The following is a 27,974-nucleotide window of genomic DNA, read 5'->3' as shown; positions in this document are numbered from 1 at the left end:
TATTTTGGAGGATTACAAAAAACAATAACAATTTAGATAATCACCCTTATTTAATTGCGACATGGGATTACATTATTCCATATAGCTAGAAATTAAGCCCTATTCAATACTTGGTATATATATATATATATATCTCTCCATGCTCCCAATGGAAAAAGGAGTATATATATATAGGTTTTAAATAAGTTTTCCAATGGAGTAGTCGGTCTTCTTGTCGTAGTACCTGTCCCAGATCATCTTGCCACCGTAGTTGAGCCTGTCTCTGATGTACATCACCAGCGTGTAGTAGAGTGGCTTGGGCGACAGGTAACCCGGGTCCTGCTCCGACGAGGCCACCAGGCCGAGGTACACCTGGCTCGCCGGGTACGCCGCCGCCCACTTCTCCCACGACTCCCTCGGCGCCGCCGTGCAGTTCACGTCGTCGCCGAACATCCTCACGTGGATGCGCGCGAACACCCCCGTCGCCAGCGCCTTCTCCAGCCGCCGGTCCGGGAACCTGCACCGCGGCGTCGCCGTCAGCATCACCCCCTTCCCCTTCCCCTTGCCGCCGCCGTAGCTGTAGAGCTTCCTGGCCAGCTCGTCGTAGTGGTCGCCGGAGCCCCGGTCGATGAAGAAGTCGATGCCGTCGACCGCCGCGTTGCCGAAGGGGCGGACCACGCCCTTGCGGCGGCCGGCAAGGAACGAGTTCCAGAGGTTGTCGGCGACGTCGGCGGTGGAGCGGGAGGAGGGGAGGGAGTAGTCGCCGCCCTGGCCGCCGATGGAGAGGAGCACGACGATGCCCTTGCTCTGGCAGTGCTTGATGTCGTTGCCGACGCGGCGGAGGTCGTGGCCGGAGAGGTCGAGGGAGTAGCGGCCGTGGCCGAACACGCTGAGGAAGGCGATGATGACGGTGTTGTAGTGGCCGGTGTCGCAGGCCTCACGGAGGGTGCCCTCGTCGCCGTGGCGGCCCCAGATTACGGCGGTCTGGTCTTCGCCGGCGGTTGACTGGCCGGCGAGCAGCAGGACGAAGAAGGCCAGAGCCGCCGGAGTGCATGAACGGCGCCGGAACGCCATTCATTGATGAGTGGCTTTGATTTGGAATGAAAAATGCATATGCATGATATATATAGTACACAGCATAGGAGTATATGCGTAGCAGCTGTACTTATTGGCAGCTCATCTTTTTGACCAATTAGGCTAGCTAAGCTCTCTGATTTGCTCTTCAATATAATTTGCTGTGTGCCGCTCGATCGCGTGCAGAATGCAGGTTGCCAGCAAACAGTTGGTACGTGTACGTATACCTTGCATTGCCTAGCTGTTCATATGTATGGGAGTTCTACAGAGAGCGCGCGGCCGTTGAAGTTGTTCATCATCTTCTTTTAAAAAAATAATGAAAATGATTTTAGTGTTTGTGTTGAAATGTTGCTCATCATCTACATATTCATCCGGAAAGTAATGCATCCATTCATCTGCTAGTTAGCTGATCGCTTGAAGTAATGCATATGCATTGCATATATTATCCGCGTTCGTACGGTCGCCTGCAAACATGGACCGATGACTCGATCGTACGGACGTACCATTTCGATCGATCTCTTCAGGTTAAGAAACCAACAGCGGCTCGGCTCTGGATTGCTCCGCGCTGTCATGTATCGTTGCACATGCATGGCGATATTCTAACTTAGCCCTGTTTAGTTGCTAAAACAAAAATTTTCACACTGTCACATTGAATATTTGAATACATACATAGAGTATTAAATGTAGGAAAAAAAACTAATTACATAGATTGTTTATAAATTGCGAGACGAATCTTTTAAGCCTAATTGTACCATGATTTGACAATTGGTGCTACATTAAATATTTGCTAATGATAGATTAATTAGGCTTAATAAATTTGTCTCGTGGTTTCCTAGTAGAATCTGTAATTTATTTTGTTATTAGACTATGTTTAATACTTTAAATGTGTGTCCATATATTCAATGTGATAACCAAACCATTTGGGTGACATACATGTCAACAATAAGGAGATGTCTTGTCTAGATTTTATATCCACTTTCATCCTCTTATTAATTACTCCATCCATCTCATTTTAAGTGCAGCTATGGTTTTTCGCGTCCAACTTTGATCGTTCGTCTTATTTAATTTTTTTTAAAAGAATTTAAAAACATAAGTCACAAATAAAATACTATTCATGTTTTATCATCTCATAACAACAAAAATACTATTTATAAAAAAATTTAAATAAAACGGACAATCAAAGTTTTACGCGGAAACTTATGGTTGCACTTAATATGGGACGGAGGGAGTAAGTCCGTGCATTTATTGACGAGCATAATTTTATATCTGGTTGAACTCTTTTAAAACTATTTGGATGACATGTAAAAAAACAGCAAAAATCCCCTAAGGAGATCTATTCCCATGATTCTCTTACGGGAAACTATTTTAAACTCTCGAGGAAATTCTTTGTTTGTTTACATGTTATTCAAATAGTTATGAAAAATTTTAAAATTTTGATTGCGAATATATATACGTTTGTAGAGTGATTTATCATATATTAATATATCTTGTTGATTTGTTTAAAAAATTTATAACCATTTGAATGACATGTAAATAACAAGAGGATGTCTTCTCTAGAGTTTAGAATCCACTCACGAGCATCCTCTTATATTATATAAGTCCGTGTATTTATTTACGAGTATATGTAGAAGCACATCATTCACATTACATCCTTCTTTTCTACAAATCCTTACACATTAGTATTGGTCACCATGGTTAACTAATTTCCGGTCGATCGCAAGTTATAATTAACTATAATTAAAGAGCTTTTCCAGCGGAGTAGCCGGTCTTCTTATCGTAGTACCTATCCCAGATCATCAACCCACCATAGTTGGGCTTCTCCACGATGTGGCTGAGCACGTCGGAGAAGAGAGCCTTACGCGGCAGGTAGGCGTTGGCGTCCTGCTCCGGCGAGGCCACCACGCCGAGGTACACCAGGCTGCCGGGGTACGCCGCCGCCCACCTCTCCCACGACGCCCTGTGGTGCGTCGTGCAGCCGGCGTCGCCGCCGAACACCCGGACATGGATGTGCGTGAACAGCCCCGTCGCCAGAGCCATGTCCAGGCGGTGGTCCGGATACGAGCACCTCGTCGTCGCCGTCAGCAGCATCTCGAACTTGTAGTGGCTGAACAGCTGCCGGGCAAGCTCGTCGTAGTGCTCGGCGCCGCCCTGGTCGATGAAGAGGTCGACGCCGTCCACCACCGCGTCGCCGAAGGGGCGGGGCACGCCGGCGCGGCCGCCGCCGAGGAAGGAGTCCCAGAGGTGGTCGGCGACGTCGGCGGCGGAGGCGTTGGTGGGGAGGGAGTAGTCGCCGCCCTGGCCGCCGATGGAGAGGAGCACGGGGATGTACTTGGACTGGCAGTGCTTGATGTCGGCGCCGACGGCGGAGACGTCGTGGCCGGAGAGGTCGAGGGAGTAGCGGCCGTGGCCGAAGACGGCGAGGAAGGAGATGATGACGGAGGTGTAGAGGCCGGTGTCGCAGGCCTCACGGAGAGAGCCCTCGTCCTTGTTCCGCCCCCAGAATACCACGGTCTCGCCGGTGTTGACGGCGGTCGCGTGGCCGGCGGCGAGCAGCAGGATGGCCGCGACGCCCACGGGGAAGAAGAGTGAACGGCGGCGTCCGAACGCCATGATCATCGTGAGTTAATTAGCTAGCTGGCTTTAATACGGAGTACATACATTAGCGGTGAAGGTATAGTAGTTTATATAGTTAGGACACCATGCATGCATGCATGTTCATCTTTAAGCTGACGACGACGGGATCAAGATGAGATGAATGCATGCATGCATGAAAATCCTGCAGCTAGCAGACATGGTTGACCGACGACTGGTGGTTTGGACGCCATGCTTGACCGACCGATATGATACACCCTTCCATTTTGTTTGTTTAATTACTCTAGCCGAAAGTGTAGCTTCACAAACCAATGGCGCAGACCAGCCTCACAAATGGTGTACCCTTCGATCGGTTACTACTGGTAGAGGGTCTACGTACATATCGATCTATGTCAAAGGAAAGTAAGTTATAGGGTCTCTCCATCCGTTTGAAACGGTTTCATAAAATCCTTTCTTAACTAATGATGCCTCGGACAAGATCGAGACTGGAGCAAGGTTTATCTTACGTTGTTCAGATTTATCACATTCTAACTGTAAGTCCAATAACATAAACACCGTAAATAATAGAAGAACTGGTTAAAATTTACCACATTCTTTTTCCTTTTTTTCTTTTTTTTTCTTACCATATTTAAGTAGTGAGATGAGTTGAGAAAGAACTCATAGGCCCTGTTCCATTTACAACCCCCTATTATTTCAAGCCCTCCGGATTCTACTGATGTCGGTGGTCAACGAATGGCGAATCCAATTCAATGGATGCTATGAGTGAAATACACACAACGCGCTGTACATGTTTGATTATTCGCAGAAAGATATTATTCAGATGCGCGATTGATGTACAGTTATTATATATGAGACGTTCTGACCTCGTTTTACTTGAGCTACACATAATTGTTTTTGAAGGGATGAGCTACGCATAATAAATCTCGACAAAGCTCTGCTGATCTGCTACACTTCACATGTTCTCAGCTCGTTGATCCTCATCATCAGCTCACACACTCTGGATGATTGTTCGTTGTGTATCGCGACTCTTTTGTTTAGGTGGTGCTTGGATCCAGGGACTTAATTTTAGTATCTCTATTTAGACACTAATTTAGAGTATTAAATATAGGCTACTTACAAAACTAATTACATAAATGAAAGCTAATTTGCGAGATAATTTTTTTAAGCCTAATTAATATATAATTAGAGAATGTTTACTGTAGCATCACATAGACTAATCATAGATTAATTAGGCTCAATAGATTCGTCTCGCGAATTAGTCCAAGATTATGTATGGGTTTTATTAATAGTCTACGTTTAATATTTATAATTAGTGTCCAAACATCAAATGTGATAGGGACTTAAAAGTTTTAGTCCCATCTAAACAGGGTCTGAGTAGGACCTCCGGTCATAAATACATAACATTTGTATTTTTTTTTGTGTGTTTTGAAGTAATTTTCTGTTGGAACAAATTTGTAAACTATAGAATCGGCAACTATAGATACTTTGACCACTATTTTCATCAGACAATGTAAAATAAAATACTTTGACCACTATTTTCATTATAATATATAGAAATATCAGTAAATATATGGTTTTATTGAAGACTCTACTCTACGTTATCGTTTTGGTCCCCTAGTCATGCTGTTGCTTGTGCCATGTTCTGTTCCTCGTGTGGGTCTTTAGCCGGTTTTCCTCAATTAACCGCGCATTTGTGAGGTTTTCGGGCCCGATTTTTCTTAAAAATTAGGCCAACTCTCTTATGCTTAAATGAAAACAGGCTCTTCCTGTCATCTTTGAGGTTTAACTAAAAAATATGGTTTTATTGAAATACATTTTTAAGATTAATGTATACATATTATCTCAATAATTTATAAGTTATTCATAGTCAAAAAATTTAAAAAGTTTAACATCAATCTTGTACCAAATGATAATTATTTTTAATCTCAAGGGAGTAATTAAATAATTTAAAAAATGTGATTGTCAGTTTTTCGTGTTTTGGCGGCTAAACTCTCGTTGCGCCGAGTTTATTTCCAAGGCAGCTAATCGAGATATGCAAAGAGCGGCATTTTTATCTCCCTACAATTTTATTTCGCACGTTAAATTAGCAGTGAAACATAAGCTGACAAAGTGATGCATTACAACCAGACAACCAGACAACCAGTGATGATTAATTTATTAAGCATCTGAGATCTGATCCATACATAACCCTCTTTCTTTTTTCTTTTTTTTTTTGGGATATGCCAACATAGCTTCTGAGACCTCATTTTATTCGTCCATTATTGAAGTACATCAAAATCACAATGACAATGTTACAGAAAAGGAGGTGTCTTTATTCAGATCTCTTACACATAATGGTAAAATCGATCCAGTCTTCACTTCAGGTAGCTAGCAAAGACGATGATGACTAATTAACCCTGACCAGTGTAGTTGGCCTTCTTGTCGAAGTACCTGTCATAGATGGCCAAACCACCATAGTTGGGCAGCGACCTGACGAACTGCAGCATCTCGTAGTAGAGATCCTTCTGAAACATCCACGCGCTGTCCTGCTCCGGCGACGCCACCAGCCCGATGTACACCTTGCTGCCGGGGAACGCCGCCGCCCACTTCTCCCACGAGTACCTCGGCGACATGGTGCACTGCGCGTCGCCGAACATCCTCACATGGATGCGCGCGAACACCCCCGTCGCCAGCGCCTTCTCCAGCCGGTGGTCCGGGTACGAGCACCTCGTCGTCGCCGTCAGCACCACGCCGACCCTGCCGCGGTAGTACTTGTTGTAGCCATTGAGCCGCCGGGCGAGGTCGTCGTAGTGGTCGGCGCCGCCTTGGTCGATGAAGAAGTCGATGCCGTCCACCGCCGCGTCATCGCCGAAGGGGCGCGCCACGCCGGCGCGGTGGCCGCCGAGGTAGGCGTTCCAGAGGTTGTCGGCGACGTCGGCGGCGGAGGCGTTGGTCGGGAGGGAGTAGCCGCCGCCCTGGCCGCCGATGGAGAGGAGCACGGTGATGCCCCTGGACTGGCAGTGCTTGATGTCGGCGCCGACGGCGGCGAGCGGGTGGCCGGAGATGTCGAGGGAGTAGCGGCCGTGGCCGAAGACGTCGTAGAAGGTGATGATGACAGTGGTGTAGCGGCCGGTGTCGCAGGCCTCTCTCAAGGAGCCTTCCTCCTTGTGGCGGCCCCAGTAGACGGCGAGGCCCGGGTCGTCGGCCGTCGCCGGCGGCGGCGCGGCGAGGAGCAGCAATGCTGCTGCTGCGAAGGGGAGGAGTGCGTGCACGATGCCCATGTTTGCAGCGATGTAAAGCAAGTTGCTGTGTGCTAGGCTGATGGTTTTTGCCATGTATTTATAGAGACATTTAATTAATTTTCTGGTGAAGCTTCATGTCCTCTTGTGTGGTGTTCGTTCGTGATGTGCATGAGGATAAGTTTAATGGATTCATACACGTGGATTGAAGGTTATGAGATGTGAGCATTTGACTCGATGATCGGCGGCTAGTTCGTCGGTGCTGCTCGATACAGAGCTTAATTGTTTCAGTCTTGTTGATAGGGCTTGAAGGAGAACAGGTGGATGGCAATGATCTCAGGTCGTTTGCGTAAAGGTCAGGGAATTAGGCCACTATGCTTTTCTTTTTTGGTGCGTGGGATAATAACCTGGTGGACACAGGAGAAGTTAGCTAGTCTTTTGCTGTGTGCCGCTGCCTGTATCGTAATAACAGACAAGTTAGCTAGTTCATTTTTCATAAACTAGGAAAGTGGCCCGCGCGGATGCGCGGGCATTATATTATTGAAAGATAAGATTATTGTTTGTTCGAAAATTTTGTCTTATAAATTAAGGGCAAACTAATGTTTGGATAATGTTATTTTATAATAATTTAAGGGTTCTATTTTTCTTAAGTATCTTAAAAAAACCATTCACAAACTTTTGAATAGGAGATGGATTAAGTACTTATGACTTTTGAATCATGTTTTTTTTTCTCGAGTAAATAAGAAACTATTGCAAGTTAATTATTATACAATCCATTTATAGAGCAAGATACTTAAAATTCTTATGATTAAATCATCTCATGAACACGCATGATATAGTAAGAACGGAGGAAAGCGCATGCATGGAAAAAAAAGAAAGGGAAAAATAAAAAAAGGGAGAGGAAGCATACGTACCCACGTACGTAGGTGCGTACCTATGCCCCGGGAGGAGAGGTGGAACCTCGTAGTATTTAGTTTGTTCTAAGATCAATTTAATCTAATGGTTTATAATATTGGACATACCGATTTAAGTGAAAATCAAATAATAGATATTTTGCTTTTTTTCTTAGAATTTTTAATAGTTGCTTTAATTTATTATAGCACCACGTGGCAGTTTGAGAGTATTTTAAGAAATTTTAAAGGACTTAACACATGTAATTAGAATATTAACCACATAATATATATGCATGGGGCATATGGTATTATTTATTCCAGCTTCGTCCATGTTTTTATACATCTAGAGAGAAATTAATTATGTGGCTAGCAAGCCATTAGATGTCTAATTAATAGCAATTAATTTTTACACCTATTTACAGTTGTTCATAGTAGCTCTTACATATTTATCTTACGACTTTGATTATCCGTTGATCCCCAATTTACTGATCACCATGACTCGCATGAAAAAAACATGTACTACATAGGATTTAGAATAGCTTATTTATATGATAGCTATTTGAGGGTACAAATGAATGAATTGACTTCTAAAAAGCTAAACTGTTGTTTAAAAAAGACACTATTTAGAAACTTGGAAAGCATGCAAACGAAAACCCAAACTATGGAATTGGGAAAAAAAGAGGGTTAAACTCTCTTATAGCACGCTTGTCTTAGTAAAAGTTCTATTAATATTCGTTAATATTATGCTCACATTTATAACATAATAATTTCTTTCATCTGTACGAACATATAGTACAAAATCCAAATATGACATAACACAATACATTATAATTATTCTATAATCAACTCTTAGTTTCAGGTTAAACAGAGCTAAGTGTTGGAAAAAATTCAACCCGCGGTGCTTAATTCTTCTCTCACGACATCACACCTTTAATTTTCTTTACATGTTATTAATAAAATTAATCAACTCCATATATGACTTGATATGTGGCAAAGTGGTAGCGTAGCGGCGGTCGTAATCACCTTAGATGCCTTAGACACGACGCTTTGTCACGCGTGCAAAAGGCAAAAGTGCAGACGTGCATTGTGTAGCGGGCCAAAAAAGAGAACTTCGAAAGCTTTATTTATAAGAAAACAATAGACCCGATGATTTAAATAATGGGTCCACCGGTTCTAGTGTAAGTGTAAATTAGTTAATATAGATTTTAAATTGTTAATTTAATGGGTACATAATATAATATAATAGTATAGACTTTATTTTGAAACAATGCATTATTGGAGAATAATAGTCCAATGTAATAAAAAATAAATCCAGTGATTTAAATAATGAGTCCATCGGCTTAAATGCACGTATAAATTAGTTAATATAGATCTTAAATTGTTTATTTGATAGGTACACAATATAATTGTGTAAACTTTATTTTTAAATAGTGCATTATTGGAAAATAATAGCACAAAGTAATGAGTACACCGGTTTAAGTGGAAATTATTAATTTTATGGGTAACATATAATGGTCTAAATTTTATTTTTTTAAAATTGTAGAGCTAATTTAGTTACATGCAAGTTGTACGATGGTAGATTCTATATTTGTAAAATTATGATTATTTAAAAAATATATATCCATATATAAATAGAAAAAAGAAGAAAAAAGGGGAAAAAATAAGCGAAAGAAGCGTACGTATGTATACAATATAATGTGTGAACTTTATTTTAAAATAGTGCATTATTTAAAAATAATAGTACAAAGTAATGAGTACACCGGTTTAAATGAAAATTATATTACATTATTAATTTAATGGGTAACATATAATGGTGTAAATTTTATTTTCAAAAATTGTAGAGCTAATTTAGTTACCTATAAGTTGTATGATGGTAGATTCTCTGTTTATAAAATTATGATTATTTAAAAAATATATATCCATTATATAAATGGAAAAAAGAAAAAAATAAGCGAAAGAAGCGTACGTACACGTACATATGTACACATATAACTGTGTAAACTTTATTTTAAAATAGTGTATTATTTAAACATAATAGTACAAAATAATGAGTACACCAGTTTAAATGAAAATTATCTTACATTATTATTAATTTAATGGGTAACAAATAATGGTGTAAATTTTATTTTCAAAAATTGTAGAGATAATTTAGTTACCCTAAGTTGTATGATGGTAGATTTTTTGTTTGTAAAATATAATTATTTAAAAAATATATATCTATTATATAAATGGAAAAGTAAAAAAAAGGAAAAAAAGAATTGAAAGAAGAAGCGTACGCATGAATTATGATTATTTAAATATATATATATATATATATCTATTATATAAATGGAAAAAAGAAGAAAAAATGAAAAAAAAAGAGAAAGGAAAGAAGAAGCGTACGTACTTAAAAAGAATGTACGTACGTATATATCTAGGGAGGAGGAGAGGTGGGGCCATAGTATTTGGTTTGGTTTATTTTAAGATCAATTTCATCTAACGGTGTATAGTATTGGACCCACCAATTTAAGTGAAAATTAAGGGGTAGATGTTTTGCTTTTTTCTTAGAATTTCTAGGATTTTCTCTAATTTATTAGAATGCCATGTGGCGACTTGGGAGTGTTTGTAGGAAGTTTAATGGACTTTTAGTATATAATAGAAGATTTTATCGTACTGGGTAAAGTACCTCTAGGGTCCTATAAATTTACACCTCACATTTTGATACCTAAAGATACCTAGTAAAAAAATATCAAGTTTTTTATATTATAAAATATGATATCTTTCAGTATTTTCTCAATGATGGTAAAAGTACTCTTATTTTTAACACCGATAAAATTACACCTAGCATATATACTCTCTCAATCCCAAAATAACTCAACCTCCTAGTACAATCAATCTGAATAACTCTCTATCTAAATTCGTTGTAAATGGATCACACCCACTATTAGATTGAGTTTTTTTTTTGACGTATGGAGTATGTGGTATAAATAGTTAAACAAAAATATTAAAACAATCATTAAGATATTTTGTGATAATATAACTTAGTACATAAACATGCAACTAAAAATTCGACATGCTCTAAGAGAAGAATCAATAACAATATTTTGCAGTCCTAAATTTTGCTATTTTTCCCATCCAAGGGCATATCACAATCAATCTACGACTATTTCAAATTTCTCTACGACTATTTAAGGTTGCATGCAAATAACAGGTGTAATTGTATATAGGCATAGAAACAGAACATGTAAATGCAGAGTATTCAAGTTGAACACTTCACAAAAAAACAGAGCATGGAAAAACAGAGCAGTGCTCTCTCTTCAACAGAGGACGTAAAATACAGAGCATTGCTCTTCATAGGGCATGCATGGATGACTAATAATTACTCCCTCCGTTTTAGGTTATAAGACATTTTAACTTTAATTAAAATTAAACTGTTTTATCTTTGACAAAGTTTACAGAGAAAATAGTAACATTTTTAACCTATAACAAATTTATTATGAAAATATATTTAATTATTGATTTGATGAAACTAATTTAGTATTATAAATATTACCATATTTGTTTATAAACTTAGTCAAATTTAAAATAATTTGATTTTGATCAAAATCAAAAATATCTTGTAACCTGAATCGGTGGGAGTAATCAAGAGCGACTGATCGTGATCCATCCGTTATTTCGCACGTGCACATATATGTATCGAAAAAGTGGCAGAGGAAGGGTCCGTTCATCTTCATCTTCATCCATCGATCGGCGCTGGAGAAGGCTTTAGCTTGAGAAACAGAGGATTGATGCAGCTGCAAGCACGCAGGATCATCCATTGGTCCAAAAGCTTCCTACCTAGTTGCAAATTTTCATTCAAGAACAAGGCTACCAATTTGCATCCAGCATCTATATATATATGCGACCTAATCTCATCATTGATCACACCCAACAACAACACAATCCAACCATCAACCATACTACACCAGAACACAACAATGGCGTCCCAACGCCGGCGATCATCCGCCGCCGCCATCGCCGTCTTCTTCTTCCTCCTCTTCTTGTTAGCGGTGTTCTTCCAGCCGGCCGTCGCCTACTACCACCCTCAGGGGAAGAGGCAGACCGTCGCCGTCTTCTGGGGACGCAACAAGGCCGAGGGCTCTCTCAGCTCCATCTGCGACACCGGCGACTACAACATCGTCATCATCTCCTTCCTCAGCGTCTTCGGCCATGGCAACTACTGGCTCGACCTCTCCGGCCACGACCTCCGCCACGTCGGCGCCGACATCCGCCACTGCCAGTCCAAGGGCGTCTACATGCTCCTCTCCATCGGCGGCGACGGCGACGGCTACTCCCTCCCTTCCTCCAAGTCCGCCGCTGACGTCGCCTACAACCTCTACCACTCCTTCCTCGGCCGCCCACGCGCCGGCATCTTCCGCCCCTTCGGCGACGACACCATTGTCAACGGCGTCAACTTCTTCATCGACCACGGCCCCGCCGATCACGACGACGATCTCGCCAATCGCATCAACGATTACAACCAGAACATCCATGACCCCATCGGGATCATGCTCACGGCGACGGTGAGGTGCGCGTACCCTGATCCGAGGATGAAGAAGGCGCTGGACACGAAGCTGTTCACGCAGATCCACGTGAGGTTCTACGACGACCCGAGGTGCTCCTACAACCACGCGGGGCTCGCCGGCGTCATGGCGCAGTGGAACAGGTGGTCGGCTAGGTACCCAAACAGCCGGATCTTCCTGGGGCTCGCGGCGGCGAACGTGACGGGGAAGAACGACATGGTCGGCGTCGGGGAGCTCAGGCGGAAGCTGCTGCCGGCGGTGCAGAAGACGGAGAGCTACGCGGGAGTGACGCTCTGGAACAGCTACTACGACTCGCTCACTCACTACGGCAGATATGTCAAGCACTTGGCTTAATTTAATCAATTAATTTAAGCTCAGATCAACCAGCTATAATAATCTACTACAGTGCATGCAGCTCAATCACTATCGCAGTAATCACGGCGTCATGGGTTTACTATAGTAAACTACTCCTACTTAATTACATGTTGTTTGTCGTTTTTTGATCTTGCTAGCGAAAGCAAGTGTTGTTTTTATTTGCACAACTCTAGTGTGTCATATATGCATGTGTGATCGATGTATCTGTACTTTTATATTTCTTTTTTTTCTTTTTTTGTAATTGTGTATGTATTGATGTATATTGAAGTTGTACATGATGTTAATTTAATGAATACAGATTTGCTAAATGTTATTCGACCGAAATTTAGGAATGAAATGAAATAATTAATGGTTACAAATGTATCAAAATATTGTTCTTGCTCATTGATAAGGAAAAAAATAACACAAAAAAGTAGCCAGGAGGGAGTCACCAACCACCTTACCTTGAGAAGATCCTGATTTAAGGTGAGTTTAGAAATCAAAATTAGCTAGCGGAGATGATCTAAACAAATTAGGATAAAAAATCATCTCGTGAACGAAATGGAAGGTTTTTCTAGAGAAACCTACAAAGAAGAATCACATTCTCACGGTGAGGATGGACGGCTTACAACACGAACTGACCCAAGATGGATGAACTAGACTAAAAACTAGGGTATTATATTAAAAGAATGATTCAATTGGCTAATTGTGTTGACTATAGATTGTGGTCTCGATTAAATAGATCATAGCCATTATAAAGAGATTGGTCCTACCTCGACATAGCCTTTTTCATATCGTATTAGGTATAAATCAACTAGGACTCAGGAAACCCCGGGTCCACACAAAGAAATGCACGAAACATCGTAATTGGACATGGAGTCGGCCTCAACCAGACTGACCGTTGGAATCTCTGGACGGTCTGGCCTCATGCCGTTGGTTAGTACAACTGTATGCCACCGATCGGACTGGTCCTGTGCAACTTGCTATACTTATCATAGATTTAAAATTTGAGTGTCAACACAATCCGTATATACTTGCGGACCGAGAAATTTAAAGACCACAATACAAGTGATCGAGCTGATGTTTCTCAGATGTTCCGACTCAGCTAGCCAATGGACTTGGCGTCAGTGAGTATCCCTAGTGGAGCTGCACCTCATAGAATGCAAAGGCTGTCGAGTTGCAAGCTCTCCCTCATACCCTCCTCCATGACCTCCGCGCGCTATCGTATGTCGGTCACGCCCTACAATGCCTCTTGCAATGCATGGCGAGATCAGTCACCTTCTACGGTACAGAGTTGAGATCACAATGTCCTCTTATCCTCGGGTTGAACACGCTCTTGATGTCTCCTTCTAAGAATCTCTCGCACACCCTGCACAATGTTCTCTCTCTACATGATTCGATACTTTCCTCTCCTAATGGATAGGATATGGGAAGGCCAGACGTTTCGCACTCCAAGTGGAACCATATAGTCATTCCTTATTAGCTCAAGGTTCCTTCTTTGCCTATATACTTAGGCCTTGTACACATGCAGAAACTTTCCATCCTATCACATGCATCGAATATTTGGACGCATGCATAAAATATTAAATATAGATAAAAAAACTAATTATATAAATTGCGAGACGAATCTTTTAACCTAATTGCTACTTGATTTTACAATGTAGTGCTATAGTAAACATTTGCTAATGATAGATTGATTAGGCTTAATAAATTTATCTCACAGTTTATCTGTGTAATTTATAAATGTGTTTTTTTACCCACGAGCTTAACAGGGCCTTATCCATATAGCGGAAAATAGCCCAACTATGGATAACGAGGACGTTGTAGAAGGTGATGCCTGTAGCAGTTGGTGTCGCAGGCCCCTCGCAAAGGGCCGATCTCCTATGGTACTTGTAAGTTAATGGATTCATGCACGTGGATTGAATTGAAGATATTTGTTGTTGAGATATGACCATCGAGATCATATATACTCCCTCCGTTTCACAATGTAAGTTATTTTAGCATTTTTCATATTCATATTGATGTTAATGAATCTAGATAGATATACATGTCTAGATTCATTAGTATCAATATGAACTAGCATGGTGGCCCGCACAGATTGCGCGACTAGCATCATTATATTTTCTCTTATATAATATCATATATGTTTTCTCATTATATTATTCAAATATATTAAAATGATAACATAATTTTAAATTTTGCAATAACTTTACAAAACTACTAATGTGTAATATTCATATTGTATTTTATATACGTGTTAGTTATTAATTATTTTTAATATCAAATTTTCGTTATTTGTAAATTATATATATTCCTATATAGACTCTAGACTCGTCTTTTAATATTTCTATATAGACTCTATGCTCTTCTTCCAATATTATTTATTTTTATTTCTGAATTTTTATTATTTCTAATTGTATTTCTATGTGGACTCTAAATCCATCTTTCAATATTCTTTAATTTTTAATTTCGAATTTTAGTTACTTCTAAATTGTATTCCTATATTGACTTTAAATTCTTCTTCCTATGTTTTTCTAAATTTCGAATGTTGGTTATTTGTAAATTGTATTTTTATACGGACTCTAAACTCTACTTTTAATTTTATTATGTTTATTCCAAATTTTAGTTAGTTTTAAATTCCTATATGAACTCTATACTCTACTTCTAATATTCCTTATTTTTTAATTTCGAATTTCTATTTTTTTTCTTAATTGTATTTCTATACGGACTCTATACTCTACTTCTAATATTCCTTATTTTTAATTCCGAATTTCAGTTATTTCCTAATTGTATTTCTATATGGACTCTATAATCTACTTCTAATATTCCTTATTTTTAATTCCTAATTTCAGTTATTTTCTAATTGTATTTCTATATGGACTTTATACTCTACTTCTAATATTCCTTATTTTTAATTCCGAATTTCAGTTGTTTCCTAATTGTATTTCTATATGGACTCTAGTCTCCTCTTCTAATATTCCTTATTTTTTAATTCCGAATTTCAGCTATTTCTAAATTATATTTCTATATGGACTCTATCACTCTAGTCTCCTCTTCTAATATTCCTTATTTTTTAATTCCGAATTTCAGCTATTTCTAAATTGTATTTCTATATGGACTCTATCACTCTAGTCTTCTCTTCTAATAATCCTTATTTTTTAATTCCGAATTTCAGCTATTTCTAAATTCTATTTCTATATGGACTCTGCCTTTTCTTTTTCTCTCCGATTAATGTGAGAATTTCTATGCCATAAGAGCGAACGTGGAGGCTCCTTTTTCTATTCCTTTAATAATATAACTAGTATGGTGGCCCGCGCAAACTGCGCGGCTAGCTACCAATATTCCTTATTTTATATTCCAAATTTTCTTTTTTTTCTAAATTGTATTTTTATATAGATTGGAAACTCTTATTTTTATATTTTTTATATTTTAATTTTATAAATTTCAGTCATAAATTGTATATCTATATAGACTCAAACATCTACTTTTATTTTCTTTTTTCAATTCCAAATTTTAGTTAGTTCTAAATTGTATACTGAAATGGATTCTAGTTTTTTCTTTCAATATTCATTTTTTGAATTTCGAATTTCAGCTATTTAAAATTGTACTTCTATATGGACTCTATTATTCTTTTTCTCTGATTCCATATTTCAATTAGATATAAATTGTATACTAGTATGAACTCTAGACTTCTCTTCCAATATTTCTTATTTTTTAATTATCTATGTGAATTGTCCTTCTATATGGACTTCGATTAATATGAGAATTTTTAGGCCATGAGAGCAAATGCGGAGTCTAATTTTCTTAGGCTGTGTTTAGATTTAGGAGGTGAAAACTTTTGCCCTGTCACATCGGATATACTGATACACATTTGAAGTATTAAACATAGTCTAATAACAAAACAAATTACAGAATCCGCCTATAAATTGCGAGACGAATTTATTAAGCCTAAATAATCCGTCATTAGCAAATGTTTACTATAGCACCACATTGTCAAATCATGTAGCAATTAGGCTTAAAATATTCGTCTCGCAAATTAGTCGCAATCTATGCAATTAGTTATTTTTTCGCCTATATTTAATACTTCATACAAGTGTTTAAACGTTCGATGTGACAGGGTGAAAAAACTTGTCACCGGATATAAACAGGCCCTTATTACTTAAATAAGTTAATGGATTAGTTCTTAATCCAATTGGTTAAATTAGAAATAAACTTTGTGCATGTGGTTTGTTTGGTCGTTTCCATCTCAAGCTTTTTTTACTCCGATTTCTATAGTTACTTTAAGCTTCCGTAAAAAAAAGATTTATATTAGTTATATAACTATTATGGCTGTATTTAGTTGTTTAGGTGTAAAAATTTTGAAGCATACGGACACACATTTGAAGTATTAAACATAGACTAATAACAAAAGAAATTACAGATACGGCCTGTAAATTGCGAGATGAATTTATTAAGCCTAATTAATCCGTCATTAGCAAATGTTTACTGTAGCATCGTATTGTCAAATCATGGATTTCAGCTATTTAAAATTGTATTTATATATGGACTCTATTATTCTTTTTATCTGATTCCGTATTTCAGTTAGTTATAAATTGTATACCAGTATGAACTCTAGCCTTCTCTTCCAATATTCATTATTTTTTAATTATTTATATGAATTGTTTTTTTATATGGACTTTGATTAATATGAGAATTTCTAGGCCATAAGAGCAAATGCAGAGTCTAATTTTTTAGGCTGTGTTTAGATCAGGGGTGAAATTTTTTGCCTTGTCACATCGGATATACGGACACACATTTAAAGTATTAAATGTAGACTAATAACAAAATAAATTATAGATTCTGCCTGTAAACTGCAAGATGAATTTATTAAGCCTAATTAATCGGTTATTAGCAAATGTTTACTGTAGCATCACATTGTCGAATCATGGTATAATTAGGCTCAAAAGATTCATCTCGTAATTTACATACAAACTGTGCAATTGGTTTTTTTCGTTCACATATAATACTCCATACATGTGTCTAAACATTTAATGTGATATTTTTGGCTAAAATTTTTTGGAATCTAAATACACCCTATATTAAATCTAAACTGTTATATTTTGGATCTACTATAACCTAATGGTTATCTTTTCTCGTTTTCTTGATTAACATTAGAATTTCTATTTTTCTTGTCCGTTTGCAATTTTTTTTGTCTCTTTCCAAAATCTTCTTGTCCGTTTGCAACTTTTTTTTTTGTCTTGTCCGTTTCCAACTTTTTTTTTCCGTTTACACCACACCCAATCTTTGTTTTTTGTCCGTTACACAAAACCTAATCCTAATACCCTTCTATTTTTCTATTTTTCTTATTTTCTTTCGATTAACGTGGGATTTTCTCGACCGTGAGAGCGAACGTGGAGGCTACTTTTTCTATTGCTTTAGAGATATAATAGATAGATATGAGAAATGCTAGAATGATCTACGTTATGAAACGGAGGAGGAAGTACATATTGTCGTGTATGCATGATGTGTTCTTGATAGGAGTAGCTTGAAGAAGAAGATACAGCTGGATCGAAAGCGTTGGTCTCAAATTCTCTTATCCGATCCGGCCGGTCGTTTGCGTAAAGGCCAGGGAAATAGGCCCCCACTCAGCGCTTGCAGCATTTCTTCCTTCTTCTGGCTCTGGGTACTAGTACTCAGGACTCTGGAAAGGAAAATTGATTTGTCTAGTGTTGGTGGTAAACTGGTAATAACCAGATATAGCATTGCAGCTTAATTAATAGTCTTTTCCTGTGTGCCGCCGTTGGCTGTACTGTAATCTGTTAAAGCAGAGTTCGTTTTCGTTCGCGGGAAACACAGACAGAGCAGGAAGAGGATTTTAATCTCTCGAGAGGATATCCTCTCGTTGTTTGCATATCACTTAAATGGTTATAAAAAAATTTAAAAAAAATTAAGAAGATATATTAATATGTGATATATCACTCTACAAACATGCAAGTAAAAATTCAACTTCTACATCTCGCAACGAAAAAAACAAATTTGACTCTAAATATACGTTAACTGGCTGCGGTTCAATTTGTTTTTTTCGTTACGAGATGTAGAAGTTGAATTTGAACTTATATGTTTGTGGAGTGTTATATCATATGTTAATACACCTTTCTAATTTTTTTTTAACTTTTTTTATAATCATTTAAGTGACATACAAAGAATGAGGGGATATCCCCTCGAGGGATTAAAACAGTTTCCCGAAAGAGCATATATGTATGTAGTAGAACTAAAACAGACTAGTCAAACTCAACAGAAAGAGCTCATGCTAGCTGCTAAGCTCCGGATTACACCCACCCGCCGTGGATTGCGAATTGCTACTACCTAACGATCAATCAATCGATCGATCAGTCCAAAAGCTTGCTAATTAGCTACTAGCTAGTTGTTGCAAATTTTGCTAGCTTAGCTAGAGCTACTACCACACGTATATATATGTACATATATATATATGCAAGCTCACTTGCATGCACCTAATTAATCTCATCAGCATACACACGATGGCGTCCCAACGCCGGCGATCATCTGCCACCGCCGCCTTCCTCCTCCTCTCCTTGCTACTGCTCCTCCAGTCAGCCGCCGCCATCCCTCAGGGAAAGAGGCAGAACGTCGCCGTCTTCTGGGGCCGCAACAAGGCCGAGGGCTCTCTCAGCTCCATCTGCGACACCGGCGACTACAACATCGTCATCATCTCCTTCCTCAGCGTCTTCGGCCATGGCAACTACTGGCTCGACCTCTCCGGCCACGACCTCCGCCACGTCGGCGCCGACATCCGCCACTGCCAGTCCAAGGGCGTCTACATGCTCCTCTCCATCGGCGGCGACGGCGACGGCTACTCCCTCCCTTCCTCCAAGTCCGCCGCCGATGTCGCCGAGAGCCTCTACTACTCCGTCCTCGGCGGCGACCGCCCCGGCGCCTTCCACCCCTTCGGCGACGACACCATCGTCAACGGCGTCGACTTCTTCATCGACAGCGGCCCCGCCGACCACTACGACGACCTCGCCAACCGCATCAACGACTACAACCAGAACATCCGCGACCCCATCGGGATCATGCTCACGGCGACGGTGAGGTGCTCCTACCCGGACCCGAGGATGAAGGCGGCGCTGGACACCAAGCTGTTCCGGCGAATCCACGTCAGGTTCTACGACGACCCGAGCTGCTCCTACAACCACGCCGGGCTCGCCGGCGTCATGGCGCAGTGGGACAGGTGGTCGGCGGCGTACCCCGATGGGCAGATCTTCCTGGGGCTCGTGGCGGCCAACTTGACGGGGAAGAACGACATGGTCGGCGTCGGCGAGCTCCGCGACAAGCTGCTGCCGGCGGTGCAGAAGACGGATACGTACGGAGGAGTGATGCTCTGGAACAGCTATTACGACTCGCTCACTCACTACGGCCGATACGTCAAGGACTTGGCTTAATTAAACTCAGATCAACCAATAGTTAATTGAGCCTGTGCATGCATGCAGCTCAATCACTATCTCAATAATCACGGTGTGTTGTGTGTTTCATATAATAAAGTACTCCAACTTACATGTTTTTTTTACGAAATTGCTAACCATCTGTCGATAGAAAATCTATCATCTTGCTAGTGAAAGCTACTGTTGTTTATTTTTTTTAAAAAAAAATCATAAATGCTCTATAGATGTTTCTGTAATTTCTTTATTTTTTTTCCTTTTTGCAACTGTGTATGTAGTGGTATTGAATGTGTATTTGATGTTTAATGAGAAAACATGGAAATTATGACGGAGATAAGTCCGATGTTAACGTTATTACTGGTCAAAATTTAGAAAGTTTAACTACATATGTACTAGTTGTATATTGCCCCCAAACAGAAACAAGCAACATTTTAGAATGGGCATAGACACTTTTGGCCACTAATATACAAAATAATAAGGTTTGCCATGTAAAATAATTGACATCAGTAGATTTTTCAAGAAAAAAATGCTTAATTACATATGAATTTTATTTTCAATATAAGCATTTTGTGTTTTCTCAGGAAAAAAAAATTGATGGTTAAAGATGTAAAAAATAGTTATTGGGAAGAGAAAAAAAGAACACATAAAAGTAGCCGCTAGTCCTAGGTTATTACTTCTATTATGCTATATATAAAATACTTTTATACTGCTGGCATCTGAAAAAAAATCCAATTATTCCATTTAAAATAGATGAAAATTAAATTATTAAGTCTAGCTGACTAATATTAGTTTGTGTGCATGCCAATATAATTCTACAAAGAAATACAAGAAAACATTATCAATAGTAATTTTAAAAAACGATCATTTGGATGGGGCCAATAGAAAACTGCTAACTAATGGTGAAAGAAAACAATTTTGACCAGCCAGCTTTGACGAGTCATATTCCATTCCGCTGGCTGGACAGGAACTGCAGTGTCTGAACTCCGAAGCGGTAGCCAAAAGAGTCACGCCCCAATCGGATGAGCTCAAAATGGTTTATAAATTAAAAAATATTTTACAAGTAATATGTTTATGTGTGTTTTTAAGTGACTTAACAGTAAATACTAAAAAACTACTTTAAACATATGTGATTATTTATACTTTCCTTAATTTAATGGATGTCGTTTTCTTGAAGTTTAGCTTTGCCAGTGAGCTGTCCTCCGTGCTAATCAGCTCCATGGGCCAAGCCGGAAGGTTACTGTGCTGGCCCTCATGCCAACCTCTTTCTTGCTGGGCCAAAATACCCCCACAGTGCGTTCATGAAAGGCTTAGTGGGCCGGTCTAGTAGCAAGCGTCACTCTACTAGTTCTGGTCTAACTTACAAGCACAAGAAACCAAGTTCAGGCCTACATGAAACAATATGCATAAGGCGTTTGGTTCGAGCCAGTTTTTTTTTAATATCTATCACCGTTTATTTCATAATAATAGTTCATGTGCTAAGCTCTACAATTTGACTGTACTGAAGAAAGGGCAATGATAAATTTGAAATATAGTATCGATATTGCAACAGAACCATTTCAAGTATTCAACATGCATCTTAGAAAAAAAAATTCAGTACTGTCAACAAGCATAATAAATGTTTCATTCTACTTTGTTGGAAAAATATTTCCTTGCAGTGAATCATAATAATACCACAGTGCATAAATTATGTGGCTATAAAAGAGTTTTGCATAAACTTACTATGTTATTATCCAGAAGGATATCAAATTGACGCAATGCATTCTCTTGGATGGCCTCCACTTTGGCAAAATACTAAAAAAAAAAAAAAGCCAACGGTGTCATATTCTCCATCCGTCCCATAATATAAGAGATTTTGACTTTTTTGCTTGCACCGTTTAACCATTCGACTTATTCAAAAAAATTTTAGAATTATTATTTATTTTATTTGTGACTTATTTTATTATTCAAAGTACTTTAAACACAACTTTTCGGGTTTTATATTTGCACAAATTTTTTAAATAAGACGAGTGGTTAAACAGTGAAAGCAAAACGTTAAAATCCCTTATATTATGGTACGGTCTTATATTATGCGACGGAAGGACTATTACATAACGGAGGAGTACGTGTCATGGTGCCAAGTGCCAACGTACTAGTGTTTCAACTCTGGTTCCATCGACATAATGAGCTAGCTCATCGTCACCAGCACTTGTCTACTGCTACAAAAACATTTCATGTCAACGCCATCCGCCCATCTCCTAACTAAGTTGGTATTTGGTCGGAGATAGTTGAATTTTTTTATCAAATGGTCCTCCACTGTTCAGCATAAACAACAGCTGAGAGTATATATACAAACCATCAGCCTGCAGGCTACATTATCATCCCCGGGTGCATAACCATCTGACCTCATAGAGCCTGAAAAAATTGAGTAAAAATGATCACTAGTCTTAAAAACAACTGCAGCATGCACACAGTAACAGTATACTACTCTGCAGGATACACATGTCCAAATCATCGCCACAAGGTAATCATCTTAATGCTAATGGTGTGCAATGCGTCAACCATAAGATGACATCCACTAAGCCTTATGGAGAAACAAGTGCCCCAATGAAGACCCGGCTATGATCTCACCATGTCTCAACCCCACAAATGCTAATGCATCCTAAATTTTTATCCAGCATCCAGTGGATGTTGCTTTTGCTCACCTTTGGCTCCCTAAGATAACTACACCTTCAGATTAGTAATACTAAATCATGCAAATTGGTTTTTGTTTTATCTGCATTGATGTCTCTGTTGCTGCCATCACCAGGATCACCTGCAAATTCGTCAAGATAAAAAGAGAGATGGAATTCTTATCGCTTAAGCTTTTGAGTTAATTGGCTGGTTCGTTCTCTCACAGGCATCTACATCGCAACCAAGATAGAGCAATATAGAAAGCCACATGCTATTATCAGTAAGAAGCCCTGAGTTTTTAAACCATTAATAAAATCAAACCTGGATATAAAAGCTCTGGAGACTTGAATTACCTGTCAACTTAATCTTTTAGCACAAACTGCTGGAGTGCTGGCCCATCAACTTGTGGTGGTCTCCATCATCACACACCGAGAATTATCTCCACATATTTGATGATCAGGCCGATGAAATGACAGCTGCTAATCAGGGTAGGACCCTTGCTATGTGAACCACAAGAAATGGAAAATGGAACTCGAGGAAAAATATTTTCTTAATTCCAAGTTAAGCAAGGACAAGCACTGACCATCTGCATTTTTGCCATTGAATTATTTACCTGAGGAAATGGAACAACTGTCACTTCCAAATGGTATGGGTAACATAGGATGCAGAACACTGGGCATCACTTGCAGCACATTAACATGCCCAGTTACCATCGCAAATGAACAAAACTGCTCACCTAGCATGGTAGCACAAACCATGTTCCTGTAAACACCAAGCTAAAACACCACTGAATGTAAAATTATATTATATCAGCAACAAACCACAGAATGTCCTTTTTGTGGCAACCATCTTTCCTGAAGTTGGAAAAAGCCAGGGCAGTTTTTGATGTCTCTTCAGGTCCAAGCTCTCATGGACTTGAGTTTAGCATCCTGCAAGAATCCACATACAAGTCATGAGCTATACGACACTACAGCTTGTATTTTCAACATAGCAGTTATTTTTTTCAACATGGTGGGGAACAATAACATGAAACTTTGCTTCCTGCAGGCCAGCCAATAGCAAAAAAGTAACAGTGTGAACTGGTTTGACCTGATCGAACCGTTTCTGCTGTTGCTTTCAACCATTCCATATTTTTCTAGAATAATAACTGAAATCCCAATATACATTGATGGAAAACATGTTCAGAGCAAAGAAAATTAAGTACAGTTCTCCTGTTTTTAGTAAATATAGGCGACCTTCTTGGTTCTTCTTAAGGGAAATGGAGAAGTTAAACCAACGAAAAGGGAAAAATAACAATGAGCATTTTCCGATAGAAGATCATTTCAAGCATTAAGCATTGGGAATAAGGTTGAGTCAGGACTTCCAGTTATCTTCAATTCAAAGAGTGGTACTCGCATACAGAAGATCTATTGTGTACATAACCAATTGGAAATTTCAGTTTACGCAATAGTCACACTCGCGTTTCAACCAAGACACCCTCATATTTTTTGTGAATGTTATATCACTCAGCACCGATTAAGAAACTTTACATGAGAATTAGTTCAAAGGGTTGTGCCGTTCGAAAAAAAGTTCAAAGGGTTGTAGGTGTATATCTGAGAAAAGGACCTCACTTAAGCCATACAATCGATAGGCATGGAAACAAACAAAAAAAAAAAAGGTCAACACACTGATGATGATTGATCAGTCCTAAAGAGTGAATCATGCCACAGCTAGAGAAGCAAACATGAACAGCTCTTATTTGGGTATAGAGTCAGGGTTTTATTAAATCCATTATCTAAAAAAAATGAGCAGCTCTTATACCAGTCAGAGACTGCAAGGACAGAGACAGATAAAAGAGTCACAGAAACAGACAAGAAGGCATTGCCACCTTGCCAGGACGATGAGAAAAAAAGAGAGGAAAAACTGTTGAGTTCTTTATAGTGGGATAGAGCAGTGTTGCAGCGTGTGGGAACCTCCAAAAAGTAAGATGCCAAAGATAATGAAGATTGAAGCCGTCCCCCACCAGAAAGTGAAATGCAACACAGATTGCAGATAAGTGCCCTCCACATCAGAGCTCCGTCTGTGAATGTTTTTTGGTTGCTCCCTGGCCAGTAACCTCACAAAAAAATAGGGTGTAATTTATGCTAAGAGAACCTTTTGAAAATAAAAACTACTAATCCTACAATGGAGAAGTTAGGTCATGAGAATAAAATACCTATCAAGACCCTACTGTCTAGATACCTGCCGTCACATAACTTTCTTCTCCATGCAGGAAAAAAATCACATACAGAAGTCAACAAATAAGTAACAGTTACACTTATACGGTTTGTGCCATAAGATCAATTACTGTATTGAACACATAAACAAACTTCGATGCAACATATTTAGGGTTATTTCTGATAGAGAAATATATTAAAAAAAAATATTAAAACTCCAAGACAGATGTCCATTGTTTTAAACAGCGCACCGTTATGGACAGCAGGTATCTACCTGAATATAGTGCCTGCCATAGCGCTTTGTATGGTTCCTCTTTAGAACCTGCAGGCCTCTTATCAGCAGTATAATCAGTACAACAGACATCAGTCACAAGTCAGTACAGGTCCACGAAAGCCTGTTCATCTGCGGCTCAAGTTATCTCAAGCTAGCTCAACTAGCATTATTCCGGCAAAAAAGCTCAACTAGCATTGGGAATTGGGAGAACTCCTTTTTGCAAGGTAAGATAAATGGCACAGTGTACATTTTCATATGGTTTGCATTGGAGGTGTGTTCATAAGAGACATTTTGCTGAGCTTAGGAAAATGGCTGACAAGTGACAAGAAAATAGGGATAAAGTTCTCCATGCCAAAGATAATGGCTGGCAGAAAGGCAAATGCTTTTCTAATCTAGAAGAAATAAAATATGGAAATATCCAGAGAAAGACTTTGACGCACTATATACCTGGCCTGTGACATGAATGCCTCTCTCGAAAATGTGTGCTTCCTTGACAAACAACAAGACTTTGTGAGTTTCTTAAAATTCTGTAAAAAAACAAGCATCGTTAGTAGTCAAGTTCAGACTTCAGGTTTGCTGTTTTATGGAAAGGTGCTAACTGCTAATAGTAAGTGTGATGATGGCTTATAAAACTAAAATTAGCTACGATGGCTTGTGTTTTTGAGAAATGTAGCAAGATCAGCTGCTAGCTTTAGTTTTTTTAATATTTAATAACATGTAAAACAATTTTATCACTGAAGAGTCTGAAAATAGCCTCAACATCTGAAAGACAAAGTCTAAGATCTCAAGGTTTCTCTAAAATCACCCCAACACGTCATGCGACCCCGCAATAGCTTCCACTCCTGCCTATAAATAGGGGAAAAGCTAGCAAACCAGTACCACAGCCAAGACAAACTGGCTTCCTCTCTCCCTAATAGCAGCCTTCCAATTGGTCTCGAGTTGATCAAGGCTCTAAACGTGAAGCTGGAGCCAACAAACTCAAAGGGGACGGAGAACACGAAGAGTGGTTCCCATCCTATCCAAGGTAGAAGCGAACAACGTTAGCGTCGCAACAGCCCAAGCCCCAACATGGTGACAGTGAGAGAGGAGATGCGCAAGGGACCATGGACAGAGCAGGAGGACCTGCAACTGGTATGCACTGTCCGCCTGTTCGGTGACCGCCGTTGGGATTTCGTTGCCAAAGTATCAGGTTTGAGGGGTGGGGGACCTGCAAATTAGGTAGCTATTTTGCAATCCTTGGCGCAAAGTCGCAAGCAGAAATGTCTTGGTCTCTAATCCAATATCTTCATACTTCATCCTCACTATGTCCATGAAGGGCTCAATAGGACAGGCAAGAGCTGCCGCCTCCGGTGGGTGAACTACCTCCACCCTGGCCTCAAGCATGGGCGCATGTCACCGCAAGAGGAACATCTTATTATTGAGCTCCATGCTCGTTGGGGTAACAGGTATGATAAAAAAGATATTCTGTATAAGAAACTTCTCTAAGCTTTTGCAGTTCAATATAACAGATATTCACTCTATGCATAGGTGGTCCAGGATAGCACGGAGGCTGCCAGGGCGCACAGACAATGAGATCAAGAACTACTGGAGGACACACATGAGGAAGAAAGCCCAGGAGAGAAGGGGTGACATGTCACCCTCGTCCTCCTCGTCGTCACTGGCATACCAATCCTGCCTCCTAGATACTGTGCCAATCATCAGTATGGATGGAGGAGACATTCATGATGATCGCAGCTGCATGGCAAGAGTCCTCAAAAGCACTCAGAGTGTCATGGATGGATATACCATGGATCAGATATGGAGAGAAATTGAGGCACCAGGGGCACCTTCCTTGCTGGGTATAGATGAAGGGAAAGACAAAGCATGCAGCAACCTCCCATGTCCACTTCTGACATCTACCATGTCAGACTACAGCTGCCCTGAGGTATTCTGGAAGATTGACAATGAAGGAACAAGGATGTTGGCTACACAATCTGGTTATGGAAAATGAGGACCATGCTATTGAAGGCTAAAGCCATACATCAAGATATAGGCCAGGTTTCTAAGCTACATATGTGCTTTTCAGCTTTGCAGTACTTATGTGGTTATATTTGTGTTACTATGGATCTCAATATTTACAGATCTACTATAACATTATTGGTGTGCTCATGATGTATGTATGTAGAATCTAATGTGCAACATAGCTTGTGTGACTTGCCTTTGACAGTATGGAACACAATACCACTTTGTATGAATGGTATAGTTTATTGATCAAGTAACAGATTATAAGGTTAAAAGTTCATATCTTAAACTGATATACTTTCTAAAGTTAGAAATTGTGCTCACTCAATTGGATATACAGGAATGTATAGTAAATTGTTTAATGTATGTAAACTGATGAGAAGTCGTTAGTGATTTGGTGATCAAATGGGAAGAGTAGAACAACAATTTAAATATGGTTGTAAAACTGTTAGTACAGTAGAAGTGTGCATCTTTACATGGATCATAATCTCTTCCTGGATATGTATCACAGAAACTTGAAAAGTATGTATAACTAAAAGACGCACCTACTCCCAAGATAAAAAAAAAAGAGAATCCAAGCTCTAACCTGATAATATGGAAGAACCAAAATGAAAAAGGAAATGAGTTGATTGCTCAAAATTAAGCTTGGTTTCATAGATAACAAATCATTAGAATCACATGTCTTAAATTGTTCATAGCTATGTTTATTATATTCTCATTTCATCCCTCAAATTATACAGTTTGCACGTATTTCCCCACTAAACATAC

At 39.3% G+C, this 27,974-nt stretch overlaps 6 protein-coding genes and 1 long non-coding RNA gene across 10 annotated transcripts; 3 read left to right on the top strand and 4 right to left on the bottom strand.

Annotated features, from left to right (window-relative positions):
* LOC127755286 (xylanase inhibitor protein 2-like) lies at positions 1–1,053 on the bottom strand. The gene has a single exon (XM_052280938.1). It carries the CDS (start codon positions 1,051–1,053, stop codon positions 178–180), a length of 876 nt encoding a protein of 291 aa, XP_052136898.1. The 3' UTR covers positions 1–177.
* Positions 1,054–2,657: 1,604 nt separating this feature from the next.
* Positions 2,658–3,736, bottom strand: LOC127755190 (xylanase inhibitor protein 2-like). The gene has a single exon (XM_052280848.1). It carries the CDS (start codon positions 3,667–3,669, stop codon positions 2,791–2,793), a length of 879 nt encoding a protein of 292 aa, XP_052136808.1. The 5' UTR covers positions 3,670–3,736; the 3' UTR covers positions 2,658–2,790.
* A 2,058-nt stretch (positions 3,737–5,794) lies between these two features.
* LOC127755070 (xylanase inhibitor protein 2) lies at positions 5,795–6,946 on the bottom strand. The gene has a single exon (XM_052280706.1). It carries the CDS (start codon positions 6,903–6,905, stop codon positions 6,036–6,038), a length of 870 nt encoding a protein of 289 aa, XP_052136666.1. The 5' UTR covers positions 6,906–6,946; the 3' UTR covers positions 5,795–6,035.
* A 4,730-nt stretch (positions 6,947–11,676) lies between these two features.
* On the top strand, positions 11,677–12,733 carry LOC127755384 (xylanase inhibitor protein 1-like). Its single transcript, XM_052281052.1, has one exon. It carries the CDS (start codon positions 11,713–11,715, stop codon positions 12,649–12,651), a length of 939 nt encoding a protein of 312 aa, XP_052137012.1. The 5' UTR covers positions 11,677–11,712; the 3' UTR covers positions 12,652–12,733.
* A 6,236-nt stretch (positions 12,734–18,969) lies between these two features.
* On the top strand, positions 18,970–20,415 carry LOC127755153 (xylanase inhibitor protein 1-like). Its single transcript, XM_052280796.1, has one exon. It carries the CDS (start codon positions 19,137–19,139, stop codon positions 20,088–20,090), a length of 954 nt encoding a protein of 317 aa, XP_052136756.1. The 5' UTR covers positions 18,970–19,136; the 3' UTR covers positions 20,091–20,415.
* A 1,534-nt stretch (positions 20,416–21,949) lies between these two features.
* Positions 21,950–25,966, bottom strand: LOC127755480 (uncharacterized). Of its 3 annotated transcripts, XR_008013024.1 has the most exons (5): positions 25,206–25,966; positions 23,350–23,665; positions 23,090–23,212; positions 22,769–22,878; positions 21,950–22,478 (listed from the first exon to the last, which is right to left on the bottom strand). It is a non-coding gene; the product is annotated as an uncharacterized LOC127755480 (long non-coding RNA). The 3 variants fall into 3 exon arrangements; XR_008013022.1 differs by lacking the exon at positions 22,769–22,878; XR_008013023.1 differs by lacking the exon at positions 21,950–22,478 and having other exon boundaries at positions 22,489–22,878.
* Positions 25,967–26,080: 114 nt separating this feature from the next.
* LOC127755479 (myb-related protein MYBAS1) lies at positions 26,081–27,456 on the top strand. Of its 2 annotated transcripts, none has more exons than XM_052281155.1 (3): positions 26,081–26,394; positions 26,521–26,650; positions 26,733–27,456. In XM_052281155.1, exons 1-3 carry the CDS (start codon positions 26,274–26,276, stop codon positions 27,193–27,195), a joined length of 714 nt encoding a protein of 237 aa, XP_052137115.1. In that variant the 5' UTR covers positions 26,081–26,273; the 3' UTR covers positions 27,196–27,456. The 2 variants fall into 2 exon arrangements, with proteins under 2 accessions (XP_052137115.1, XP_052137116.1); XM_052281156.1 differs by having other exon boundaries at positions 26,082–26,336.
* Positions 27,457–27,974: the final 518 nt, after the last annotated feature.

The sequence above is a fragment of the Oryza glaberrima genome, chromosome 11 (genome assembly GCF_000147395.1).
Source record: "Oryza glaberrima chromosome 11, OglaRS2, whole genome shotgun sequence".
Taxonomy (NCBI): domain Eukaryota; kingdom Viridiplantae; phylum Streptophyta; class Magnoliopsida; order Poales; family Poaceae; genus Oryza; species Oryza glaberrima.
This window is presented reverse-complemented; position numbering and strand designations above follow the sequence as displayed.

What these genes read in the sequence shown, in the direction of transcription:
- LOC127755190 (XM_052280848.1), bottom strand. Translation starts at nt 3,669, where the DNA reads ATGATCATGGCGTTCGGACGCCGCCGTTCACTCTTCTTCCCCGTGGGC.
- LOC127755384 (XM_052281052.1), top strand. Translation starts at nt 11,713, where the DNA reads ATGGCGTCCCAACGCCGGCGATCATCCGCCGCCGCCATCGCCGTCTTC.
- LOC127755153 (XM_052280796.1), top strand. Translation starts at nt 19,137, where the DNA reads ATGCACCTAATTAATCTCATCAGCATACACACGATGGCGTCCCAACGC.
- LOC127755070 (XM_052280706.1), bottom strand. Translation starts at nt 6,905, where the DNA reads ATGGGCATCGTGCACGCACTCCTCCCCTTCGCAGCAGCAGCATTGCTG.
- LOC127755286 (XM_052280938.1), bottom strand. Translation starts at nt 1,053, where the DNA reads ATGGCGTTCCGGCGCCGTTCATGCACTCCGGCGGCTCTGGCCTTCTTC.
- LOC127755479 (XM_052281155.1), top strand. Translation starts at nt 26,274, where the DNA reads ATGGTGACAGTGAGAGAGGAGATGCGCAAGGGACCATGGACAGAGCAG. An exon ending in TTTCGTTGCCAAAGTATCAG is followed by an intron (nt 26,395 to 26,520) that starts GTTTGAGGGGTG and finishes ATGTCCATGAAG; the next exon opens with GGCTCAATAGGACAGGCAAG. An exon ending in CATGCTCGTTGGGGTAACAG is followed by an intron (nt 26,651 to 26,732) that starts GTATGATAAAAA and finishes CTCTATGCATAG; the next exon opens with GTGGTCCAGGATAGCACGGA.